The 22,431-nt window shown below is 37.6% G+C and overlaps 2 protein-coding genes and 4 pseudogenes across 2 annotated transcripts; 4 read left to right on the forward strand and 2 right to left on the reverse strand.

Moving 5' to 3' along the window:
• The first annotated feature begins 2,403 nt into the window (after positions 1-2,403).
• Positions 2,404-4,785, forward strand: LOC148937277 (uncharacterized; annotated as a pseudogene).
• Positions 3,577-4,785, forward strand: LOC148937278 (uncharacterized; annotated as a pseudogene).
• A 3,591-nt stretch (positions 4,786-8,376) lies between these two features.
• On the forward strand, positions 8,377-13,013 carry LOC105423537 (uncharacterized). Its single transcript, XM_011633309.2, has one exon. The coding sequence runs from the start codon at positions 10,189-10,191 to the stop codon at positions 11,971-11,973; it is 1,785 nt and encodes a 594-aa protein (XP_011631611.2). The 5' UTR covers positions 8,377-10,188; the 3' UTR covers positions 11,974-13,013.
• Positions 12,521-15,559, forward strand: LOC148937279 (uncharacterized). The gene has a single exon (XM_089073691.1). It carries the CDS (start codon positions 12,521-12,523, stop codon positions 15,557-15,559), a length of 3,039 nt encoding a protein of 1,012 aa, XP_088929817.1.
• A 2,998-nt stretch (positions 15,560-18,557) lies between these two features.
• Positions 18,558-20,375, reverse strand: LOC105426593 (histone-lysine N-methyltransferase SETMAR-like; annotated as a pseudogene).
• A 654-nt stretch (positions 20,376-21,029) lies between these two features.
• Positions 21,030-22,407, reverse strand: LOC148937280 (uncharacterized; annotated as a pseudogene).
• Between the last annotated feature and the right edge of the window lie 24 nt (positions 22,408-22,431).

The raw sequence follows: 22,431 nt of genomic DNA on the forward strand, positions 1-22,431 counted from the left end.
TGTATTAAAATTAAGCTATTTTATATTAAAAATGGAAGTTTTTTTAAGAAAAATGCGTACATATTGATCAAGCGTGGATTTTTCTTTATTTATTTACGCTCCTAGTTTTCATCATTTAATACATTTATATCATCTAATACATTTATATTTACTTTAAATATTTATTCATTAGAAAATATGTAATTATATTTGTCTTATTAATTAATAATTACATTTATTTTGTTAAATTTGTAATATATATGTATGCGCGTGCATGCGTGCGTGCGTGCGTGCGTGTGTGCGTGCGTGCGTGCGTGCGTGCGTGCGTGCGGGTGTGTGTGTGTGTGTGTGTGTGTGTGTGTGTGTGTGTGTGTGTGTGTGTGTGTGTGTGTGAGCGGAGAAAACAGACGTAGCACGAAGAATCACGCACGCTTTAGCTATCGCTTGAGAAAGAATAAGGACAAAAAACAAAAAAAGACAGGCAGAGAAAGAGTCAGTACAACTGTCCTCTTTCACTGCCCGACGCTAGTCGAAGTGGCACGACTCGATGCGAGCACATGTACACGGGCTGTTCGCTTGTGTGAAAACTGCAACTTCCCAAATCTGGCAGCTCTGCTCTCTACTCGGTTGTCTCCATCATTGAACGGTAACTTCAGCAAAGGGACTATGCGGTAGGCACCTTCCTGGACATCAAGGGAGCTTTTAACAATACTCCGCACGAAGTAGTCTGTGCCGAAACAACAAGACGGGACGTACCGGAGAAACTGGTGGAATGGATCTGGGAAATGCTCGGACGTCAAGTAACCGCCTCACTAGGGACGGTGAAGGTTGAAGGATGGTTGGATAGAGGCTGCCTGCAAAGAAGGATGCTCTCACCGCTCCTATGGTGCCTGGTAGTCGATGGGCTACTTGGAAAGCTCAATAATAAGGGTTTCAAATCAGTTGGATATGCTGATGATCTGACTATTCTGATTGGTGGCCCTTTCTTTGAGTCTCTTCTCGAGCTCACACAGGGGGCTCTGAAGGTAGTCGAGGATTGATGTAAAGAAACGGGACGGCCTGTCGGTTAATTCAAGAAAGACGAGTCTTGTAATCTTCACAAGTACAAAGTGGGCTCTATTCAAGGGCCTGTTCTGGAGGGAGTCAGGCTAACGCCAGAGACTTCGGTCAAATATCTAGAGATCTTGGACAAGAGACTAAAATGGAAGTTGTACATGGAAACAGTGTGCAAGAAAGCCTGCACATATTTTTGGCTGTGCAGAAGAACCTTTGGGCAAGCCTAGAGCCTGCAACCAGATAGAGTTTTCTGGCTCTATTCAGCAGTGCTCCGGCCAAGATTGCTCTATGCTACGGCTGTCTGGTGGCCCAGGACACAACTGGCTGAGGCATTGCTAGAGCGTATCAGGGGCCTCATTCTAAGGGGAATTCTGGGAGCAATGAGGATAACATTGGTGGCAGCAATAGGACTGCTGCTTGGTATTAAACCGCTCCATCTCGTAATGGTGGCAACAGCTGCTACTGCCTACAGAATAAGTGGACGGTTGGCGGGGTCCACATCTGATTACCACGGGAACTCTTGACGGGAATCGTGTTTGAGAGGCAAGATAGGATGAAGCAAGATAGGATGCCAGTGAAGTGTGACTTTGAAAAATTCTTCAAGATTTACTGTCCCAGTCGCGAGGAATGGGAGAGGCATGAGGTGCCCACTATCAGGAACGGGGATGTCTGATATACGGATGGCTCCAGAACTGATATGAACACCGGCGCTGGAATCTATGGATGCCGAAAGAGGGTCAGGGAGATTCTTCCACTCGGAAATCTTACCACCGTTTTCTAATCAGAGGTAGCAGCAATCTTGAGCTGTGCTCAAACTGTTGATTGCATTGGGGGAGACGCGCAGGCGCATCAGGATCTGCTCTGACAGCAGGGCAGCTCTAGGTGCATATGTCTTCAAATTTCGGCTGGTCTAGGAATACAAATGCATACTGGACCGGCTATCAACTAACAATGATGTTGCCTTTGTGTGGGTTCCGGGACATTCAGGGATCAAAGGCAACGAAGATCGCTGATGGGCTGGCTACGGCTTGTCAGCTAATGGCTTTGGTGAGACCAGGATCGGCCTTAGATAGCCAGTGTTGACAAGGCCAAGATAAGGAGTTGGTTGAAGAAATGCCATGCTGGCTTCTGGGAGAAGGAGACGGAGACCAAGTATCGGCAGGCAAGGCCACTGCTGGGAGAGGTGCTCAGCACGGATCTGGCCAAGAGCATCAGGGTCCTGAGAAGAAGGGAAGCCAGGTTGGCGATGCAGATCTACCTGGGCCATGGCTTTACAAATTACCATATGCACAAGTTGCGACACCGTGACATCCCGAAATATAGGAAATGCGGTTACGACGAGGAAACTAGCCTCCATGTGCTATGTGAATGCCCAGCAATACACAGGCGACTTCTACTGGGATCGGCTCTTCTCAATCTCAAGCAGGTTTGGCAGCTCCAGGGACCTCCTTTATTTCTGGAGAAAAACGGATCTCGACTGATTTGGAGTCAGCACGGCCGGGGAGACACAATGAACTTTGTCCGAGTGTCGTAGGTGGAGCTCCGGTGGGAATCGCCTTCCGAACACATTATTATTATTATTATAATCGCAATAGTCATATCGTCGCTGTCTAGTGCTTGTATACAATTACGTTGATTTTCCTATTTATCTTACAACTTACTTTAATAATTATTATATTAAAATAGAGACATATTGATAATTTATACATAATTTTTAGAAACAATGCTGTTTAATCCACAAAATGTAATAATATAGCTATCCGCAGTATTTACTATTTTAGACTTTCCAGACAGCCCTGTTACATCAGATGAACTTATAATGGGATATAAAAGAGAAACAGTTCAATATTGGAATATAAAAGAGAAACAGTTCAATATTGGAAAAGTGCTAAGAACGGTAAGCTAAAAAAAAATTGAATCTGATATCAAGATTTCGAAAAGTTTCATCAGCAAGACATTTGCGACGATGGAAAAAACAACTGAACGAAGGTGGTAATAGATTAGAAAAGTTAAGACAAATTTCAGCACATTAGATACATACATTAGATAAATTTATTGAAGCGATTGAAAGGTGAGCAATAATTTACGATATATGCGATGGGGTTTGCAAGCGCGACAACAAGAAAATTTTCTAGGGTTCAAAGCATCACACGAATGGGTTAGAAGATTTAAGTTCGCGTATAAAATTGTATCCAGAAAAATTATAAAATTTATAACAAAAGAGAGTTTAATGTCAAAGACTGCTTTTGAAACAGAAAGTAATAAATTTATTGAAAATGTTAAATATTGTATTAAGCGTTATGGAATTGAAAATGTTTATAATTCAGATTAAAGTTGTTTTCAATTAAAACTTGCTAGCCGTACTTTATCATAAAAAGTGTAAAAAAAATAGAATCTGTAGCGTAATCAACATCTGCAATTACACATAGTTACACAATATAGCCTATTGTTGTACTCCGAATTACTCTATATTATTTTTTGTATATTATATCTTATCCTCGAATCTCAGAATAGCCGATGCTACGGAAACGCCGGCCGGAAATGCAAGCATGCAAAAAGCAAGTCCGCAAATTCCAAAACAGAGCGCAAACGAGGAATTTGCGAGAGCGCGCCCATATATGGTCTGATTTAGAATTATAAGACGACACTATTAGAATACTATAAAAACGGTCGCTAAATCACCGAGAGCGGGCAGTCACAATACATAACAAGACAGTTGTACTTCGTCACGGCCAGTCGTTATCAGTAATAGTGAGATTCACAAATATTGTCAAGAAGCCGTACCAATAAATCAGCTACTTAACGAAAGTGAGTAATAATATTTGGCCAGAAGAACCTTCTACGATCCTGCTCGGAGTTCTAACTCCTAAGGCTCGGCGAATCCGACTTTCCCTAATTACAATCTACAACATTATTATTTCAGCTGATGGTAGATTATCTCCTCTTTCTATAGTATTAAAAGAAACTACTGAGATATTAGGTCCAAGAGTACAGGAAACAATGTTTACAGCAAACAACACCTTCGTAATGGCATCGAAATCTGGAAAATTATCATCTCATTACTTTGAAATTTGGTTTAAAAAAATATATTTCCCAAATGTTGGATCAAAATCAGTTTTGTTACTAGATTCATCAACTGGCCATTGTCTTGATAATTCAAGGAAGTACACCAGAATATGCAGAAGATATTGTTTTGTTAACTATACTATAGCTGAAACTATAGCTGAAACAACTGAAAGAATACAACTGTTAGATGTATATGGTTTCCGTTTGTGAAAGAATTTTATCAGATATTTTTCAGATTGTCATGCTTATAGATCTTGAAATAAAGCTTCATTCAAGAAACACTATTTTAAAAACAATTGTTAACCCATAATCAATTTTCATCACTAAAATTTACTTATTCAAATATGTATGGTACAAAAGCAGTTATTTAGAATATAAATCACATGAATTTGACTCCTGTAAATTTCTATTTTAAAAACAATCAAAATTAATATGTGATAATATGTGTGATGAAGTGTAATTATTTGCGCATAGTGCAAAAAGTCTCTTTGTATAACGCATTTCTTTCACGATCATCATTTTTGCAATCAATATGAACGTAAATATTGATACTGAAATTCATTACTTGTAAAGATGGTGATTACAAAATTATCATGGCTTAATTATATTACAGTTTATCAAAAATGTATGTTATTTATGTATTCTAAAATATAAATAAAATAAAATAAAAATGTTAATATTCTACACGTTGCTTAAAAAGTCTTTAATCGATAAAATATCTGGAAAACAATATTTGAGAAAAATGTATAAAAATTAATTTAAAAACATGTACAAAAGTTGTAAAGTTATAACGACACCCGACTCACCTCCCTCAATTACTAACAATTATTAACAATGTTAAAAGTCCCCGACCGATCAACCGTCGGGGCGCCGACACGGCGACCCTTCCGCGATCCCACCGTCGCGAAAAGCCCGTCGAACAGCGGACGCGGCAAACCGGTGATCACGCGGCTTCACGTGCGCGCCGCGTGAAACAATAGACACACGGTAAGGCCACCACCGCCGGCCCCACTACCGACCGCGCCACCGAACATCCTCGCGGAATTCCCGAGCGCGTTCGGCGAATTATCGCGGGGATTCCGACAAAGACATCCCCCGGAACTACCCCGACCCGAGTCCGGCCGACCCGTTCCCGACGATTCCCGACCGATGGCCGGCTCGGGTATATTAAGCGAGTCCGGGAGATAAACGAGACCTATCTCCGGCGAGACAGTAACCAGACCGATACTGCTCGATATTCCGAATCCTCTCCAGAAAAAGCGATCTAGGGTGCTACCTATCGTGCCAGGAGCTTCTGACCGATCGCTCCTCTAAATCCACCAGCACACAAGTATTCACAGGTTGAGGAGCTTCTCAACCTGGGCTCCACAAAGAAAGCCCTTGTGCACATATTCCTCTGACGATCAAGAAGCAGGGAGCTTCCTGCATTCGAACCGTCATAGCCTTACACACAGCTGATCCATCATAGCACTACACACAGCTGATCCGTCAAAACAAGACGGCCGAAATCCCCGCGCACCGTCGCGCCCGCGCCGCGCCTATCGAGGAACGCGACGAAATTCGAAGAACCAACCACGAGCAAACGATTGTATATAATACGTAGAAATCGCGCGTCTTTTCGCCGTACCAACGGCGAAATACCTGTAAATACTGTACATATAAAAACAGCCAGTCGGCATTGTAAATATAAACCTAGACATATCAAGACTCACGATATTTTATTTCTCGTACCGAATCCTGACCAAAAACCGATCGACGCTATCCTGCAAAACCGATCGACGCGGAGATAGAGACGTTTTAAAGTTATTATAAAATATGGAGAAGTTTTCAAGGTTTTGAGATATTATAGGTCTTTTTTTATCACTCGTGTATATAATAAGGAAAAAACTAAATCTTAAATAATTAGCTGTAATTAACTGCTCTATAGTCAGAGTTAAATAAACGATGTTTCGTAAATATAATAATTTGTTTTCTTTAATCATATAATAATTTGCTTTTAATTGTCCAAAGTATTCAGTATATACGTTAATATATCGTCAAAATATTTGACTGATTTTAACAGTTTAATAAGCTTACTGCTATTTTATTATTACTTTTAATATTATTATTACTATTATTATTATTATTATAAAATTCTTATTTCAATATTCAATGTACTATATTGATTTGCTCTCTCGCGTTATTAATGCAGTATGAGACGAAATTCGTTCAGCGCAAAGAATCGAGCGCATGGACGGACACAAATAGTGTGTATACGTAGGGATTCATAAATACTTCTCAAAAATAATATTATGGAAAATAAATTTATCATATATGATTGAATTCGTAAAAATAACCTTTAACTTGGTCATTAAAAAATTTCAAAATTAAAAATATAGACCCATAAAGTGGGGGAAACTTAAAAAAAGGTTTAAAAAAATTTTTTTTATTTTCTTTATAAAATACTTATGAAACGATTTAATTTTTATATAAAACTTTTTTCTCTCTCTCTTATAGTTTTGACGACATTCGCTTTGAAAGAAAGAAATCGATTTTTTTAAAGGGAAGTTTCATCCCCTTAACATGCAGTTCAGCACATATAAAAAAATACGTGTCTCTTATTTTGTCTATATTTTAACATATTCGAAATTCATTAAAATCAGGAGGGGGGACACTTGGTTGTGTTCCCTTGTTAATACCGACTCGACGACGTCTCATAGCAGATGATTTTGTAGTTTTTCTGGCGGTAGTTTTTCTTTTTCTTCCTCGATTTTTTTACGTTCTTTCCCCGTACATTACGTTGATTTTTTTTGACTGAGTGATCATGTTTGAGATGAAACGATGGCCCCTTTGTGATGCACATATCGCCGCTGACGAGAGGAAAGTGAAGCGCCAACATTTTCGCGGGTACTTTATATCTCGACTCCTTCATCAGGTCCTTTATTTTTTCCTCGGCTTTTCTCTTGAGATTTCCAGACGATTCTTTGAAACGAATTTTGACTGATTTCTTCAACGGAATATTGTTTCCGACATCTTCCAACATGTTAATTCCCGCTCGTAAGTCCCGTAAATCATTTAATGCATTCCATGTTCAATCAAATCGACATATATTTCAATAAAAAGCTCGTGTCGCCTCCAAATAACGCTTATGCGTATCACACGTACATCGAGGCGTACCACATGTACATCGAGGCGTTATTAAATTATGCTTCAAAAACTTTCCATCTCACCTCTTGTCTGTGGGACAAGGATATCCTACAAGGATTCATGGACGAGGCCGTAGATTCGACAATCAAGCTCTCGAGAGACGCGCGCATTACAGTTACGGAGGACGCGCATTAGATCTTATAAGCCATTTTCACTGCGAAGTTTTTAATCAGGATAAATTCTTAATTAAGGAGTGAAAGTTAGAATGAGACTCGTGCATTTGAAAGATTCATTTTGCTTTATGGAGTCTAATTCGATGTCAAATACGCATTCTAGACGCTAGCTTATTCATAAAAAAAGCAAAAATAAGCCCTGATGTTTTACTCGCGAGAATGCGTAAAACTACCAAGTATCCTCTCTTAAGGGTCGAGATTAAAACGTTCACGATACACTCTGGTCTTGTGGGAGAATATATAATGTAATACTCGGACAGCTTCCGAGTAATGAATAATAATTGATTTTGTCGATAATAAAGCGTTTAATGGCGATAGAAAATTTAACCAGTTTTTTCAAAAATTATGGAATAAATTTCCTTTCGCTATACATTGACGGAATACAAATTCCCAGTAGACGGTTACAACCGAACTTCTCAAGAGACCCGTTCTACATCGAGGCTCACACTCTCTCCTCAGGAATCGGAACATTTTTTGAACGAGGGAAATTCTATAAGCAGAGACGATTATCTCCTAACAGTACTATTTTTTCGCTTTTAATCTTACTCCTGATTTGTCAGCTAATAACGTCGGACATTGGAATTTTGTTAAACACTGGAGCTTGCGACTAGAAGTGAGATTCGAAAAAGTTTTTGGTGCGACAGTATTTATTGTGTATGCCGAGTTCGATAATGTTCTAGAAATCGACTCTTTTCAGCAAGTCATCGTCGACTTTTTTGGTTAAACTTTTCTTAAATTATTCCCCCACCTCCATATGAAACATTTTAATTCTGTCGAAAGATACTTTCTTAATCACGCAAACAGAATTCAATTTTTCTCAAGGCACGAGCGTCGTCATATCGAAAAAAGACTGCGAAGCAAAGATTTGATCGAAGTCATGGATATAATCATCGATATATAGGGTTTTCGCAGTGCTGAAGAGAAGTTTATTGCAAAAGAAGTCGCAGTTATCGCGATTAACGCATCATACGTTGGTCACTGGATTTTAATACCGCGTTATCCATTTACCGATTTACTCGAGTGCTCTACACGAAAAAATAACTAGCTTACGCGAAATCATTATGGCATTGAGTATGACGGTGAATCCTAAATATTATACGCTTCAACTATGAGAAATTACATGAAAGGTATGCTACATCTAGCAGAGGAGAAGAAAAGGCGCGTTACTTGCGGAATCTGCTCTCTAGAAGCGTATATAATTTGGAATGAATTTCTCCATCATTTAAAAATTTGTCCGATGCCGAAATGGATACCGAAGTGGATGCTGCCGCACTCATAACGAATTTCGTGAAATTTATTTACGCAACGCTTACAAATTGAAACACTGGCTAATCGGACAAGATAGTCATGGCGCGAGTCACATTATAGTTTCCTTAGCAAAAATTAGGATGTAAGCGACGAAAAAATAGATAACGTGATTTTTTTCAAATTCCGAATAAAAAATTAAATATAAACCATAGCATCGAAATGCAAGAGGAATAACATAAAAGAAAAAGAAGAAGAAAAGGAGACTTAACAAAAAATGAAAAGAGAAAAAATTTTCTTACGAAAGTCGAATCTCCGATTTGTAAAAACGGGTCAGGTGTCGCATAAATTTCTCACATTCCCAGTAACACGGCGATACATTCGTCGGGAAACGCAACAATGACTTTGACGAAAAGTGAGCTGAACTCTGAAGTTGGGCAAATAATCCCTCTCATCCGATCACCAAGCTTATTTAAATTCTCTGAAAATTTTACGCGTACTGCGGCAACTCCATCGGATATATGGAATCTTTTCTGCCGACAAAATACTGAAAGTGTGGACAAGATCAACAGTCATCGGACAAACACGGACAAAGACAATCGATCTGGCGAATACTGGGTCGCCTTTTACGTCGATGAGCATGGAATGGGAGCATATTTCGATAGTTACGGATTATCACTTTTGGACCCCGGAGTCCTCTTACGACTACGATAAAACTCCAACACTCATGTATGGAACACCACTAGACTGCAAAGGATGTTTTCTCAGACTTGCAGACAATACTGCTGCGTATTTCTTTATTATCTGTCTCGTAATTATAATCAGTTTCTCGATATTTTTTTCGAAAATTGTGAAAATAATGATCGAATAATTGTACAACTGTTTCGTAAGATTTTTCTTCACAATAAAAAAGAAAAATGTGTAAAATTTCAAGCGTATTGTCATATTCAATCATATATTTTTAAAAAATAAAATGTAAAAGAAATACTTATTCTTATGAAAGATATAATGTAGCAATAAACGCTTTTTTTGTAATGTTAATTCATGTTTCTTTCACGCAAATTTCCTTCTCTGTAATATACAGATTTTTTTTACTTTCAGCTTTAAGTTATTGTATATGTCATATGTTGGTGACTAAATAATAAAAATAAATTTAATCTATAACTGTTGCTTCGAATCGTCAGCGAACTCGATATATATTATAACTCGATATACTTGCGACCACGAGATAACAAATGAGAGACCACGACGTATCATTTGTTTATTAGGTAGGGTAATATTTGATATTATATAAATAGACAAGCGTGCGAAAAGACGACAGGTCGAGATTGAGTAAGCGAGCGAGCAACTGTAATAATACGCAATAAAGAAGTTAGTTGGAGAAACGATTCAATTATCTATTACAAGCCCGTACATGGTCCTTCGAGCCGGATTGAGAATAAGGCAATTAACAATTACGATTAACGATTAAACAACTGCGAAAATGAGCGCGCAAGAATTACGTCGCCAACGAGGATATATCAAGGCAAAACAAACACATATTTGGAAGTTTGTGGAAAACGCAAGTCAGAGGACGCCGAGCTTCGAAACGGTCACAGTATATTCAAAAAAATTAGAGCAAGTGTACAAGAAATTTAACGAAATACAGCGGCAATTGGTATGCGTTATCGAGGAGGATGAGCTGCCAATTGAAGATCAACGAGAAGACGATGTATTTGAAGAACGATACGTAGAATTGAGTGCAACATTGTCGAGATGGGCTGCTGCAATTAAACCGACTGTAAGTACAACTAACGATGGCGAATCACTTGCACAAGTGATAGAGCAGCAAACGGAAGTAATTAGAGCGTTAAGTTCAAATGGTTCACAAATTGATGCCAGAGTCAAACTGCCGGTAATCAATTTGCCAATCTTTTCGGGAGAAATAGAGGATTGGACACGGTTTTCTGATACCTTTACCGCATTAATTCATAACAGCGATTTATCGGCAATTCAAAAGCTGCAATATTTGGTCGGTGCATTGACGGGAAGCGCGACAAAAATCATCGAATCAATCGATATTTCGGCACAGAACTACGAAGTGGTCTGGAATCTTTTAAAAAACCGTTACAAAGATAAGAAAGCTTTAAAGCGAAGACACCTTCAATGTTTATTTGAAGCACCCAAGGTCGAGCGAGAATCAGCCGTTGATATTCAAGAATTAATTAATCATTTCCAGAAACATCTTCGAATTGTAAAATCCATGGAGTCCACCAGCGAAACATGGGCGGACTCTTTGATATTATATATGGTGGAGGAGAAGCTGGACAGAGTTACTCGGCGCCGCTGGGAAGAGAGTATGGAAGGTCGACAAACTGTTACAGTCGATTTATTATTTAACTTTTTACAGCGACGTGTGCAAATGCTTGATCGACTGGGCAGCGCATTCCACAGAGAGGAATCGAACTATGGAGGAGTGGCAGCGAACTCCAGACGAGGCAGTGAAACACCGAGGTCGTTAGGGAGGATTGACAATTCGAGAGTCGCTGGAAGAAACGAGGCCTCAAGATCTGCAGGAAGAAACGAGGCAAGGACATCTAGAAATAATCAAACTGTAAGTTTAGCCGTGTCAACAGTCATCGGACGCTGTTTTATATGTGGCGGTCCTCATTTAATATATTCGTGTGAAAGATTTTTAAATCTGTCTGTGCGAGAAAGAATTGACGAAGTCAAGCGATTGAAGCTTTGTTTTAATTGTTTACGGAACGATCATTTTGTTAGCGCTTGTAGAGCGAGTTCCTGTCGACAATGCGCGAGGAGGCATAATACATTGTGTCATACAGAACAAGAAGAGCCTCGAGTAGACAAGGTTACTTCAAACATTGAAGCGGTTAGCGGAGAAGGTCGCAAAAACAAAAAAGCAAGCGTTAATTTGTCGGTACATCACACAACGAATCGCGCGGGATTTGGCGAAATTTTAATGGCAACGGCAATAGTATACGTAAAAGACTCGAACATGTTCGATCAACCTATTCGCGTTCTTCTTGATAGCGCGAGCGAAGCAAATTTTATAACAAGAGCAGCCTGTGCTAAATTAAATTTAAATTTAGAGGACATTCACGAGGTAGTTTCGGGCATTGGTAGTTCAATTTGTACGATAAATCACGGATGTCAAGTAACGATAAAATCAAGAATAACCACGTATCTATTATCTGCATTTTGTTTGATAGTGCCGAGGATCACTGCCGCAGAGTGCAGAGTGCAGAGAACTGCCTTCGGTGACAGTTAATAGTGATGCCTTTTCAATAACCGACACGTTAAATTTAGCCGATCCGCAATACCACCGTCCGAGTCAGATCGACATGCTGTTGGGCAGCGAATTCTTTTTAAAGTTATTAGAACTTGCAAGGGTTGAGCTCGGAAATGATTTGCCTACATTACAGAATACGAAATTCGGTTGGATTATTTCAGGTCGAATCCCAGCACAATATATAAAAAGGGAAGGAATTAGTCAAATCAATTGTTTAGTTACGCAGAGCTCTTTAAATAAATCTTTAATTAAATTCTGGGAGATCGAGGATTGTTCGAGTCGCGATAATGCAATTTTATCAAGTGAAGAACGAGCATGCGAAGAAATATTTGAAGGCACTCATACGCGAGACACAGAGGGCAGAATCGTTGTCCGATTGCCTTTCCGAGACAACAAACATAAGCTTGGCGAGTCGCGATCGATTGCGGAAAGACGATTGCTATATTTGGAACGTAAATTTCGAAGTAATAACATGTATCGGCAGTTATATATAGAATTCATGCGAGAATACATAAGTCTAAGGCATATGACCGTCGTTCCGAGAACTGCTATGACAAGCGAGGCTGTTTATTTACCTCATCACGGCGTTTATCGCGAATCATCTATTAGCACGAAGCTTCGCGTTGTTTTCGATGCCTCGTCTAAGACTAGCTCAGGTTTATCTTTAAATGACACATTAATGGTGGGGGCTACTTTACAAGATCCACTAATTAATATTATTTTACGTTTTCGAGCGCATTCAGTAGTAATTACAGCCGATATACAAAAAATGTACCGACAAATCCTCGTCGATGAGAATGATAGGGATTATCAGCGAATTTTATGGCGCTTTTCGCCAGACGAGCCAATTCGAGAATATCGACTAAACACAGTAACTTATGGACAATCTTGTGCACCATTTTTAGCAATAAGGAGCGTTCGACAATTGGCGAGTGAGGCTGAAAGTCAGTATCCTCAAGCATCACGAGTCTTGCTTCAAGATTTATACGTTGATGATATTTTAACAGGAGTAGATAATATTAATGAAGCGAATATTTTAATTAAAGAATTGACAGAATTATTAAAGCTCGGACAATTCAAATTACATAAGTGGCGATCAAATTATAACGAATTAATCCTTAAAACAAATAAAATTGATGATGAGACTGACTTTCAGGCTATAACTGATGAGCGAGATGTAGCGAAAACATTAGGTATTCGATGGCAACCGAGCAGCGATGAATTGCGATTCGAATCTCAAGTCACACATAATGCGAAGTCAAAGCGAAGCGTATTGTCTGCAATTTCAAAGTTATTCGATCCGTTGGGCTTGGCGAGTCCAATAATTATAAAAGCAAAATTGATAATGCAATTCACGTGGCAAATGAATCTTGATTGGGATGACGATTTACCGGCGGATTTGTGCCGGATGTGGCTGGAGTATGTCCGAGATCTAAGTAAAATTCATACAACGCGAATACCGAGACAGGTTGTGGGCGTTCGAAATCCGGTGCATATCAGTCTGCATGCGTTTTGTGACGCATCAGAACGAGCTTATGGTACGTGTATTTACGTGCGAGCAATTGATGATGCAAATCGAGTTTCGTCGAGATTGTTATGCGCTAAATCACGCGTGGCGCCCGTTAAAAAATTAACCATCCCGTGGTTGGAGTTATGCGGAGCCGTTTTGTTGGTCGATTTGATGCGGATTGTTCGTGAGTCGTTGACTATTGGGATTCATAAAATCTATGCATGGAGCGATTCGTCAGTTGTTCTTACGTGGATCGCGGGTGAACCGAGTCGGCAGAAAACATTTGTCGGTAATAGGGTCAGCAAAATCCAATCTATCCTGCCTAGCAGTCATTGGGGGCATGTTGCAGGCACAGAAAATCCCGCGGACTTAATCTCTCGAGGCATCAATTTTGACAATTTTCATAGCAATTCATTGTGGTGGACAGGTCCACCGTGGCTTTCGGAATTCAAAGATCCATGTCAAGGCAAGGGCGAACTTTCCGATCGGGAATTTGATATCATACAATCGGAAGAGAAGGGAAATATGCGAGTTTTTGTTGCTCGAGCTAATTCCGAGTCGATAATCGAAACAATGATTTCTAAAATTTCGTCACTAACCAAAATCGAAAGAGTACTTGTTTGGTGTTATCGATTCATTACGAATTCTAGAAATAATTTCGAGAACCGCAATTTTGATAACTTATCCGTGAGGGATTTGCATCTGTCGCAATTAAAATTAATTAAACATGTTCAAGAGCAGTTTTTTACAAGGGAGTTGGATGACTTAAATAACGATCGCGTAAATAGAAACAGCGCGCTTGCCCATATGAGTCCATTTTTAGATAACGACGGGATTCTCAGGGTGGGCGGCAGGTTGCAGAGATCTGCTATTAATCATGACAAAAAACATCCGATTTTGCTGCCGGCAAGATGTCGATTTGTGGAATTATTATTTGAACGGGAACATTGTCGTATGCTACATGCCGGTCCACAAGCTTTGCTTTCTTCAATTCGGGAAAGATTTTGGTCTTTGAACGGCCGCAACACTGCTCGTAGAATAACAAGGAGATGCGTAACGTGTTTCAGGGTTAAGCCAAGGTTGTCAGATCAAATAATGGGATCGTTGCCACCGGATAGAGTTACCGCTTATCAGCGAGTATTTTCGATAGTAGGAATTGATTACGCTGGCCCTATTGTTACGGTTGCGAGTAAGGGCCGAGGACAAAGAAGTCGCAAATCATATATTGCGTTGTTCATATGCTTTTCGACTAAAGCGGTTCATTTAGAAGCAGTCAGTGAGTTGACATCGAGTGCGTTCTTGGCTGCATTGCGCCGCTTTGTAAGCAGACGAGGTTATCCGCAAAAAATTTATAGCGACAATGCCACTAATTTCGTCGGCGCAAAAAGAGAGCTTGAGGAATTGTATCGGACAATCAGAACGTTTTCCAAATCGATAGAGGAATATTGTACATCTCAAAGCATAGAATGGAAATTTATTCCCCCCCATGCGCCTCACATGGGTGGTATTTGGGAAGCAGGAATAAAATCGTGTAAATACCATTTAAAAAGAGTTGTTGGCGAAACGCGACTCGTTTTCGAGGAATTTATGACTGTTTTAGCTCAAATTGAAGCTTGCTTAAATTCAAGACCGCTATGTCAATTGTCCTCTGATCCTAACGATTTACAGGCTTTGACGCCCGCACATTTTTTAATAGGGGGACCGTTTATTAGTTTGCCAGATATAAATGTATTAGACGTTCCTATTAACAGACTTGACAGATGGCAATTGACTCAGCGCATAACTCAACATTTTTGGAAGCGATGGAGTGTTGAATACTTAACGTCATTGCAGGGCAAATGCAAATGGACGATCGAAAGAGAAAATCTAGCTGTTAATGACATAGTCTTAATTGTAAGCGACAATATGCCACCCCTGCAGTGGAAACTTGGCAGAATAATCGAACTTCATCCGGGAGTTGATAAAAAGGTTCGCGTGTTAACTATTCAAACCGAAAATAATGTTATCAAGCGTCCAGTCACTAAAATTTGTAAATTGCCTATCGATGAAAAATAAAATTAATCAGGATTAATTGATGGGCGGGATGTTGGTGACTAAATAATAAAAATAAATTTAATCTATAACTGTTGCTTCGAATCGTCAGCGAACTCGATATATATTATAACTCGATATACTTGCGACCACGAGATAACAAATGAGAGACCACGACGTGTCATTTGTTTATTAGGTAGGGTAATATTTGATATTATATAAATAGACAAGCGTGCGAAAAGACGACAGGTCGAGATTGAGTAAGCGAGCGAGCAACTGTAATAATACGCAATAAAGAAGTTAGTTGGAGAAACGATTCAATTATCTATTACAAGCCCGTACATCATAAATGTTATAGTCCTGTGTCTAAGAAAAAATCCGCTTGTTCCTTTTCTCTCCCTCCGAGATAAAACACAGAATCTCTCTTTTCGTCTTCTTTGCCATTTTCGTTCTCTTCAAAATTCCCGAAATCTTCAAATCTGCAATCAGTCGGAGCACTATGGAGCAAGCCAATCAGCTCGCTGGGCAGCCATGGAGAGAGCCAATCAGAAGTGTAGATCGACAACTCGATTATCCCCTCTACTCTATCACCACGTGCCAGACCCGTCTATCCTTCTCCTTTTTGTCCCTCTGTCTGCCTTCCCCTCCTTACTGGCGCCAATGACGTCATTTGTTTTGACGCGTCATGACTGCCCACTTACTACTGACGTGTAATTACTGACACCCCTTTGTGAATGACACTAGCGGAACTACAAGCTATATTTCGCACGAGTAAGCTAAAGAATAGGAATTTAATGCGATAGGTCAGAAGCAGGAAAACTGGAAATAAATGTGAAAGATAAAATTAAACGGCAACTATAAACTAACAATGCCAGAAATAACGATAGTTACACGGCGATTAGTGACATTATGTACAAGCATATTTACCGGAATAAAATTTAACGTCGATGTCGCAAGATAGTAAAAAGATAAAACAGCTTGCAGAAAAAATAAAGCTGTGACTGATAGTAAAAGACCCATCAGAATTAGCAAGATAAGCATGAAGGAAGATGAGTTAAATAGGCAACTAGAAGAGAAGCCAAGCATATTTCAAAACAAACATTTCGTCCTGTTAGTTTTAATGGTAATAATTATAATGAGTGCAATAAATATAATCATAAGAAAAAGAGAAAACTGTAAACACACAGCGAGCATAAAAGCATCAAAAAGTGTCGATAAAGCAATGTTGTATTAAAAGATAAGAGAATAAAACCAAATAGGGGAACAGACAAGAAATAAAGATAATAAAGATAATAGGAATAAAGATAATAAAATAAAAAAAGAACGTAATCATAAAACTAGATTAAGTATTGTAATGCTGCGTCTCATAATATTATATTTTTATAGCATTGTACTATTAGGCACCATTGCTAGTTTAAAAGAAAACCTTCTTTTCCTTCTATCTCATTTTCGTTTCCCAATGGGAGAGGGATGTAGCGCAACCAATATCGCGCAGCACACCTGCTGACCAAAACTCAAAGATTATTACTAATTTAATATTAATATTGATATAATTTTTAAATAAAAGAACAATGCGTATCAGTGTCGATTGCAATGAACCTATGTGCAATCCAGCGAGGACGCTGACACTGATAACACCGAAATGTTGACGAGCCAAAGCAACATTTCGACACGAGGACGCGCCGAGACCGCGCAACCGTGGCTTAATAAAAGAAAGGGAGAATAGACAAGAGTTGGAGTGTGTTATAAGTATGCTGGGAGTGTGTAACAGGAGTTTGACATCAATTAATAAGATTTATCAGTTAAGCGCGTCAGTTAAGCGACACGCAGAGTTAACTGTCAGTTTTTGTGGCCTATTCATACAATGCTTGAGAAACATAGCTAAATACTATTCGAGATTTGATTCCAAAACGTGAAAGTCCCACCGTCCATGTTGTTCATCCTGCGTAATGATAAGCACAAGGAAATGTTGGCGGTATTGTAAATTTCAAGCCTTATAACTCAATAAGCACTTAAAAAAAAATACTCATTAGAGCGTTTTGAAAAACTTTCGAGGTAAGATGCGAGAATATACAATAAAAAGGAAGGGTTTCCATTCAAAAGAATCGACGTGACCTTGAGCTGACCTTGATGACGCCATTCAAGATCAAAAGAGATATCGCCATTAAATATTATAGATTTCTTTTGAAATCTTACTTTTTGCCTGAAACATTTGTTTCAAAAATGTTTTGTTTTAGAAATACTCAATGATCTCCACAATTTTGGCACATTCTCTGTGTGTATGTGCGTGCGTGCGTGCGTGCGTGCGTGCGTGCGTGCGTGCGTGCGTGCGTGCGTGCGTGCGTGCGTACGTGCGTGCGGGCGTGCGTGCGAGTATGTAGAGTATGTAGAGTACATGATATCCTATTTTAAAAATTCCAATATCTTCTAAAAAAGCGTTTTAGAAGAAAAACGTTTTAAACAAAAGTTGTAGGGTTTCGAGAAGAACATCCGATAGTGATTTTGCCTTTGTTACAGATTCTTTTTTAGGTCATTTATAGGTCAACTTTTGTTTTTTAAATGAAATGATCTATTTTTAACATTGGAAGTCAATAGTGAAGGAAATTTTATAATAAAAACATGTAGCAACATTTGGTATCAAATTCATCCCAAATCATTTTAAGGCCAATATGTTTTCACTCCAGCAAGCATATCAGAGCAATTTATCGTCAGTTAGACTTCATGTCATGGAGTCAAGTTGACTATAGGAATCATTTCAAGGTATACTTGTGTATTCAGTAAAATGAATGGAAATTAGTTCGCACGACCATTCAGTTTCGGTTCAATAAGAATTTTTGCAGCAACAACGCATATGTTCATTTCTTTACGAGTTGATGAATATATTTTCGAACAATATCCCTCACAATACTTTTATCGAAATCTGACTTTTTGAAGAGATTTACGCTAAAAAAGCACGCAGATTGTGACAGACAAAGGAACTCATAATGCGTTTCAATTAGGTCATTAAATATGAAATGTTCGATTTGAAATTAAAAGTTTGGTTCATTATATATTTCAAACAAGAAGCAGTACAATTAATCAAAGTATACCCCTAAACTATCACGATACAGTTTTGCCATCTTAGTACCTTATTTATGCCGGCAGCAAAGGAGCCTGGAAAGTGAATGGCAATGAAATCGCAACAGGCGTTTTTCACAGTTTGTTAAGAATTAAATATTTTTCCTTGCAAGAAGTGATCCAATGCCTGAAAGAAGTGGTAATCAGTTAGCGCAAGATCTGATGAATATGGTGAGCGACACAGAGTTTCTAAGTCCAGCTCTTTTAAATTGAACAGCATTGTTTCTGCGACATGTGGTCAAGCATTGTCGTGTAAGAGGATTGACCTATTTCTGTTGACCAATCTAGGCTGCTTAATTACAAGTTCCCTCATCATTTCGTCCAATTAGTTACAGTAGACACCTGCTGTAATTGACCAGATTTTATGAAGTTGTAGTGAATTATACTAACGCTGGATCGTGTTTCGGCATTTTATTTTTATCCAACCTTCCGCTTGCGATTTTCGAAAAATATCCATTTTTCATCACACGTAACAATATGATGTAGAAATGCCTTTATGCCGTGACAATAAAGCAAACTTCAAGACAGTTTCTCTTCTCGCTCGTTTAATTCATGTGGCACCCATCTATCCAGCTTCTTTACCTTTCGATTTCTTTCAGATGATTCAATATTATTGGAATAGTAAACGGAATAAAAACGTCAAATCTTTCTGCTAATTTACGCATAGTTTGAAATGTATCTGCTTCCACTATATAGCTTTCAACTCATTATTTTTTACCTTGATCTCAGATCGCTCACATGACTCATTTTTAAGAGTAAAATCGCCAGAACGAAACTTCTTAAATCATCGGTGTATTGTGCGTTCATTAGTCACATCTTCATGTCATTGATATTTCGAGCTGTCTGCGCTGCATTGGTTCCACGACGGAACTTATGTTTGAAAATAACACGAATTTTTGACTTATCCATGGCTTGGCAAAAATTGATCTGAAAAACGCAATTCAAAAGAAAATTGCAAATAAAAATGTATTTAAAAGGGTAATAATATCAAATAACCTTAAGAATAAAAAAAAAAAACAAGAATTGTCAGTGATATCGACAGATCAGAGATATCGACTCTCAAACTTAAGGAAATCGGATATTTTATTCTTAATGATCTAATATTTAGAAAAAATGAAGTTGATCTTGAAATAATCTCTGTAGTCAATTTGTCCTGACATAATTGAACGAGGTTGCTCTATTATATTTTATTCATTTCTGAAGTGAACATTTTTTTAAGACTTGATATCCTTTACGAAAAGGAACTACTGCCAGCTGTGTGCTTATTACAAATGGCTGTGTAGTTATTACGGCTATGTAATGCTCACTCTCGATATTACTATCTAGTAACTATTTGTAATGGATTACATATTATTGCCGATATTATACGCCTTTTGTGTATCACTGGAATGATTACAGCAGCATGTAATAACTGGGAAGTTGCGAATTACACGCAGATATTATTGACATCATTCGTATACCTAAAAAAAAAAAAATTTTTGTATTAGTAAAATCCTCTAAATCTTACAAATAAGTACAATATTTTTTCATTTAGAATAATTTCTTCTTGCATCTACAGTGCAAATCTGTTCTTAATATCAATTTCCTTTTGTATACAGATTATATAATACTGTTTTAAAATATATTTATATTTAATTGATATATATCTTACTAGATTAAATGTGGGCCAGTACATTTTCAAGTTGATTTTTTCCAAAAATCTTTCAACTTTACTTTCACTCATTGTGACAGAAACAAAACTATGAGAAATAATACTATCTGAGCACTTTTCCACAAAGTTTTTTACAAAAGACAAAATTGCGGTTTCACTCTTTTTGATCATGTTCCGATACACTGCCACTAAAAATCTATAATATACGTTATGTGACCTATGGATTCTCAGTACTGGCAGTGTATATCCGAGTGCGGTCGTTCCCTCTTACTGTCTTCTCGCGCAGCGTGACGCTTTTTTTATTTTAACCTATCATACATGGCATACGTAGCACTTACAAGGGGATGATGCGAACTGGGGAACACCGATTTTAAAAAGACTTATATATGTTAAAGTATTCTACTAGAAGAGTACTTAAGTAAATGGATAGAACGCCATATTCAATTGTTTTTGAGAAAAACCGGTTTAAAGTTTATAGCATTCCTTATATACCGGCGGCGTTAAGCTCATTGTCGCCGAGATTGGGCATTCGATCTTGTACTACTAATCTGTCGAGCCGGATTCGATTCCTGCCTATTATATTATTTTTTTTTTTAATCTAGAAAATATTTATTTATTATATTATTATGTTAAATACGTATTATATTATTATATAAAATCAAATTAATTTAATTAACAATTGTTTATATTATACTTAAAATTTTCACTTTTAACTTCAATTAATAATTTATTTGAACCTAATTTTTATTCAATTAACAATCTTATTATTTTACACGTTCTGTACGATATAAAACTAATAAAATGCCTTTTAACTTTTAACATAGTTAAATATAAAAACTTTTAACATAGTTAAATATAATATATTTTAATTAAACTTTTAAATGGTTAATTTAATAAGGAATTTAAAAATAAATTTGGGAGATGTTGTGCCAAAACTTTTATACATCTTCATCACTATTAATACTTGTAGTTTGATTACAACTGTTTGAATGATATTTATCATAAAAACAAGTGAAACATAGATTTACTTCACACTATGCACATTTTATGAACGTTACTTCTCGACACGCACAATGCTTTTTTAAAAAATTAACAGGAAAACAAACAGCATTTACATTTAAAAAAATCGGTTTTTCCTTTGTTAATTTAGCAGCAAACCACGCATATTTAAGCATCGGAATAAATACGGGAGCACTTAATTGATTATGTATTAAAGAGTGTATTTTTATAGCATCTTCGCGTGATGATATTTCTCGTTGATTTTGAAAGAGTAAGATTATTTTGTAATTTTTTAATAAAAATTTTTACCTGACGATAAAAGTAAACATAGCAGGGCTGACAAAGCGGCGTACATTTGGAAGGAATAATTTTCAAAGTGCAAGTTGCTTCTCCAGAATCATTTTCAAAAATTTCATCATGTAAACTGTAATCTGTTTGTCTCTCCCACGAATCAATAATTAACATAAATTTATTTTTTTTACATATGTACAAGGTTTTTTATATAGGTACAAGGATATTTTCTAAAAATTGTTTATACAATTCTTTCATTAATTTTCCTGATTTGGAGCAAATGATCATAACATTTTTAAATTCTATAGTTAATTTTTGAATTTTTTTTGAAACTGTCGGACCAAATTTATTCGTGGGCTCTTGTAGACACAAAAAAACTAATGGAAGCAACTTGCCTGACGCAGTTACACAATATTGTGCTATATACGAATGAGTTAATTTGTTTAAATTTTGTTTCTTTACAAGTACTGTTTTCACTCTTTGAAAGTCCAATGACCTATTGTAAGTCATCTCATATTGACAACCTGTTTGGTCTGTATTAATCACAAAATCCAAATCAAATTTAGAAATCAAACACCTTGTTTGTCTCTGAAATTTTTCTGCAGCCTGTACTCATACTATACTCGTACAGTTTCCTCGAGAGTAGCGATGTCTCTTTTGCTCACGAATTTTGTGATTTTTCATTGTTTTATTCTATGCTTTTGCTTGAAGATTGTGGTCCATGTAGAACTGGTTTCAAATTGAAATTCTTCCGAAAAAAAGGAAAATCCGTTGCCATTGCCCATTGCTGTAACATTCTTGTAGTAACCTGTAACTTGTAAATATTTTCACATTAAAT

The sequence above is a fragment of the Pogonomyrmex barbatus genome, unplaced genomic scaffold (genome assembly GCF_055798465.1).
Source record: "Pogonomyrmex barbatus isolate J1 unplaced genomic scaffold, ASM5579846v1 scaffold15, whole genome shotgun sequence".
Taxonomy (NCBI): Eukaryota; Metazoa; Arthropoda; class Insecta; order Hymenoptera; family Formicidae; genus Pogonomyrmex; species Pogonomyrmex barbatus.

Excerpts from the sequence above, each read along its gene's own strand:
- LOC148937279 (XM_089073691.1), top strand. The coding sequence starts at position 12,521 with ATGACCGTCGTTCCGAGAACTGCTATGACAAGCGAGGCTGTTTATTTA.
- LOC105423537 (XM_011633309.2), top strand. The coding sequence starts at position 10,189 with ATGAGCGCGCAAGAATTACGTCGCCAACGAGGATATATCAAGGCAAAA.